This window comes from Helianthus annuus, chromosome 6 (assembly GCF_002127325.2).
Source record: "Helianthus annuus cultivar XRQ/B chromosome 6, HanXRQr2.0-SUNRISE, whole genome shotgun sequence".
Taxonomy (NCBI): Eukaryota; Viridiplantae; Streptophyta; class Magnoliopsida; order Asterales; family Asteraceae; genus Helianthus; species Helianthus annuus.
In genome coordinates, this window is record NC_035438.2 from 13,972,836 (window position 1) to 13,977,317 (window position 4,482).

Consider the following 4,482-nt stretch of genomic DNA (forward strand, 5'->3'; position numbering starts at 1 on the left):
GGACCCGGTTGTCCAAGACATACCAGAAACGAGCACAGCGAGGCAGACTTGGAAGTTGTACACAGATGGATCGTCTAGTGGTAAAGGGTCTGGGGCAGGTTTGATGCTGATAAGTCCGGACCAAATCAGGCTAATGTACGCCTTACGTTTTGACTTCGAGTGCTCCAATAACGAGGCGGAATACGAGGCGCTACTGGCTGGTCTACGAATGGCAAAATCCATGGGTGCAGCCAGGGTCGACGCATACGTCGACTCACTGCTGGTCAACAATCAAGTCAACGAAACATATGAAGCAAAAGACGAGGCAATGGCGAGATATCTGGCAAAAACCAAAGAGCTCATGAACTCTTTCGATAAAGTCACGCTCAACCACGTGCACAGAGGGAAAAATCAGATAGCAGACGCCTTAAGCAAACTTGCCACCTCCGGCATGGAAAAGGAAGTCAAGGTTGAGACATTACAGACACCTTCAATTGAACCGCGTAGCGTCTCCGCTGTCACAATGGAAGAACCCTGTTGGTATACCCCGATCCTGCTTTTTCTCAAAACCGGCGAACTGCCTCCCGCCAAGGGCGAGGCACGAAAGATTCAAACGAAAGCACTGCAGTACGAGGTCAGCGATGGTGTCCTGTATCGAAAATCTTACCTAGGTCCCCTCCTACGATGCGTCTCCCCGGTTGAAGCGAAATACCTCATCAGTGAAATACATGAGGGTATATGCGGTATACACGCGGGTCCTCGAGCAGTGGTCGCTAAAATTCATAGCGCGGGGTATTACTGGCCCGGGATGCATGAAGACGCCGTCAGAGAACTGAGAAGATGCCTCAGCTGCCAAAAATTTGCCCCTCAAACAATTCGGCCCAAAAATAGTCTAGTACCGGTGACATCGGCTTGGCCTTTTCAGAAATGGGCTGTAGATATTGTGGGACCTTTCCCGCCCGCTCCCGGGAAATTAAAATACTTAATCGTGGCGGTGGACTACTTCACCAAGTGGGTGGAAGCAAAACCCTTGGCTAAGATAACGGCAGAAAACGCCAAAAAGTTTCTCTGGGAACACATTGTATGCAGGTTTGGCCTACCGCTCTACCTGGTAAGTGACAATGGGACGCAGTTCACGGATAGAATTTTTCAAGAATGGTGTGCCGATCTCCACATTCAGCAGATCTTCACGTCGGTAGCACACCCACAGGGTAATGGGCAGGTAGAGCGGACGAACAGAAGTTTGTTAGAAGGTATCAAAAAACGGCTGGGACACGAGGGAAGCTCGTGGGTGGAGGAGTTGCCACACGTCCTTTGGGCGCATCGAACAATGCCCAAGACCAGCAACAACGAAACACCATTTAGCCTTACCTATGGAATGGAGGCTATGATACCTGCTGAGGTAGGGTTACCATCGTTACGCCGTCTCGAAGTAAAAGATAACAATGACCAATCGCTGAGAGAGGGCCTAGATTTATTGGAAGAGAGGCGTGAGGCGGCCGCCATTAGCGAGGCACGGTACAAAAAAGCACTGGAAAAGTATTACAATAAGCGGGTGTCTAAATTAAGTTTCAAGGTGGGCGATTACGTCATGCGCGACAACGAAGCAAGTCGAGCGGAACCAACGGGAAAACTAGGCCCCAACTGGGAAGGTCCCTATGTCATCCAGGAAGACTTGGGCAAAGGAGCCTATCGCCTGTCCCGACTAGATGGCACGCCGGTCCCGCGCAGTTGGAACATCGCACAGCTGAAGAAATGCTATTTGTAATGCCTTGCTCCTAACAGCAAGAGTCAATTACCTTTTCCAGTTCGCATTTGTAACCCATCATGGGATTTTTACTCTTCGTTTATTTTTTAATGCAAGTTTAATAAAGATGCAAGTTCATCTATTACAAAAATTACCATCGCACAATGAATGCATTATCCGGTAGAAACAAAAACAACACCCTTAAACACGAAATATTTTTCATTATAAGTCATAGGGTAACTATAACAAGCGCTTACGGCGGGTATCTTGGTAATAGATACATAAACCGCCTCAAAAAGTAGATAGGCATCATTACATATACATAGCCTATCTCAAAAAATCAAAAACCAAGTACTTGTCCCTGTTTTTAATAAAAACCAAACATAAGGGAACCAAAATACAGAACATGTTCATAAAACACCTATTGATGAAAGATGGGTGCCGTCACCACTGCAGGGGTAGGCACCCCCACATCATCATCGTCTTCCACCACCACCACAGGGTTGACGGCCAAGGGAGCAGTTGAGCCACCAACCATTCGGAACATCAAGCCAGAGGCATCCGTCGGCTGCCCCTTCGTCCGACCACCGGACTGACGTTGGTAGGTCAGACGATATCGCCGTTCAGGGTCCACCTGGATCAAGTCAGTCAACACATCAGCCGATAGCTGCATTCTGGGATCCTCTGGTTGAGGGTCCGGGATAACAAGGCTTTGACATGCTCGGTTGGCACGAACCGGAGCAGCATTTGGGATTGGTCGTCTGCTCCTAAGCATTGATCTTGTTACCGGATGCTGTAACATCAAAAGGCCATCAGCAGCGTCAAGCACCCGAAAGATCTCGGAAAGCCTTTGCCGGTATCGTTTTCTTTCCATGGCACAAACATAAACAAGAATGGAAACGAAGGGTGAATTTATAGCAGTAGTTAACAAGTTTTGACAGTGATGACATCAGGTATATTAATTAAAAGTAATCATCACACATCACAGAGTCATATTTTCAACGACGGCGGTGTCAGAAATCATGACATTTGCATTAATTTGGCTGTCAAATCAAAACGGATAATGGGCACTAAACCCAATTTAAACAGTATCAGCAAGAGTACACAACGAGCAAAACAAATGAATAACGGAATGGTCAGTCTTCTTCGGACTCGTCCGCAGGGTCCAGCATCAGACGTAGCGAGTCTATTCCATCTTCATTAACTTTATCCATCAGATCGCCATAGCAAGGTAGAGGTTCGGTGTACGCAGCTTCAAGAGCCTTCGCCATATCAGCCTGTAACTTATTTTTGAGGGTTTGGAAGTCCGGCGGGACTCTTTCCGCTTGCTGGCAGTCCATGTAGCCCTTAAGTACACCATCATGATGACCAGCTTGGTAGGCAGCGGCGGAAAGACGGTCAATCAGGCTAGTAAAGTGGGACGACTCACGCAGAAATTCGAACGCCCCCACTAGCCCATTAGTTATCAACCAATTCCTGTCTCCCCGCATAGCCGCTAGCTGGTTGGTCAAATCATCGATCTCTGCATGGGATTGTGCCAGCGCGTCCTCCACCTCCCTTAACTTTGAAGACGACGATGCAGCAAGCTTATTGTTTTGGGTGACAAGGGAATCACAATGATCTTGCATCTCCTTGAATTTTGCCTCACGCTCCTCCAACTCTCCCTGCATCAGTCGGATCTTGGTATGACAGGTCTCTACTTCGGTTGTCAAATCCTGGTACCGCTCCTGAACCTGGGACACAAAATCAGTGTCAACACGAAATTTTTCCAATTGGGCCGATAACTCGTGTCTCACCTTCTGAGCCTCTGCCACAGCCTTGCGTTCCAACTCCTCTTGTACATTTTTCGCTTGAGCCAAAACCCTATCTTTTTCCGCCATATCGCGGGCCCATAAGATCCTTTCCTCAGCGAGATGTTCAGTTACCCTCCGCAAATCCTCCTCGGCCTTATTCTTCTCTGACAGAAATCGGGCCTCTTTCAACCCAGCGGTCTGCAGTTGACTTTCGAGGCGATGCTTGTCATCCCTCAGTTCTTGGATAATGACCCGGGCCTCATGAAGTTGGGTGTTATCACGCACCCACCGGCGCCGTATCTCTACCAACCGGCGAGGTAGGGTCACAGAATCTGATATAGACGAATTCATCAAATCCTCATTGTTTAACCCCTCAACATACGCCGCTTCAGCGGGGGGGTACGCCCTCTCAACCCAATGTTGGACAACTGGAGGAAAGATAAGTCGGGAAGATTCAGCAATCTTCCATTGAGGCTGGTAACGTTTATCCTGGGCATGAGGATCCCAACAAACGGTAGGTATAAACAAATCATCAATCAAGCGGGCACCATCGTCAGCAATGCCGCTGCTCGACGCACGATTATCGCCTCCACCCACGCTAGTTGCCTCATGCGCGGTCGACGCGGCAGCAGCATTGGTGTCAAAACCAGCAAACATGTCCTTGGGCGATTCAGGAAGGGTTGTGTCAAAACCACCTGATCGAAGCGAGGGCAGCGGCTCGGAAGTTACGGCTATGGATACCGTCGAACTAGGAATGGGCATGATGCAGCTCACAGCGGGAGCGAATGACGCTGAAACTTGTGGACTCGTAGGCATGCTGGTACTACCAGTACAAGACGCCGCCATAGTCGAAACAACAGTGGATGGCACACCCCCGGATGATATTCCCGCAAAGGTACCTGCACCACAAGACCAGACGGACGCTATCAGCAGGGACACTAGTATGCCATATGGTTATTTAAA

The 4,482-nt window shown here is 48.9% G+C and overlaps 1 protein-coding gene across 1 annotated transcript; it reads right to left on the bottom strand.

Annotated features, from left to right (window-relative positions):
- Positions 1-2,831: 2,831 nt before the first annotated feature.
- On the bottom strand, positions 2,832-4,257 carry LOC110864798. The gene is made up of 2 exons (XM_022113945.2): positions 3,523-4,257; positions 2,832-3,459 (listed from the first exon to the last, which is right to left on the bottom strand). Exons 1-2 carry the CDS (start codon positions 4,174-4,176, stop codon positions 2,863-2,865), a joined length of 1,251 nt encoding a protein of 416 aa, XP_021969637.2. The 5' UTR covers positions 4,177-4,257; the 3' UTR covers positions 2,832-2,862.
- Between the last annotated feature and the right edge of the window lie 225 nt (positions 4,258-4,482).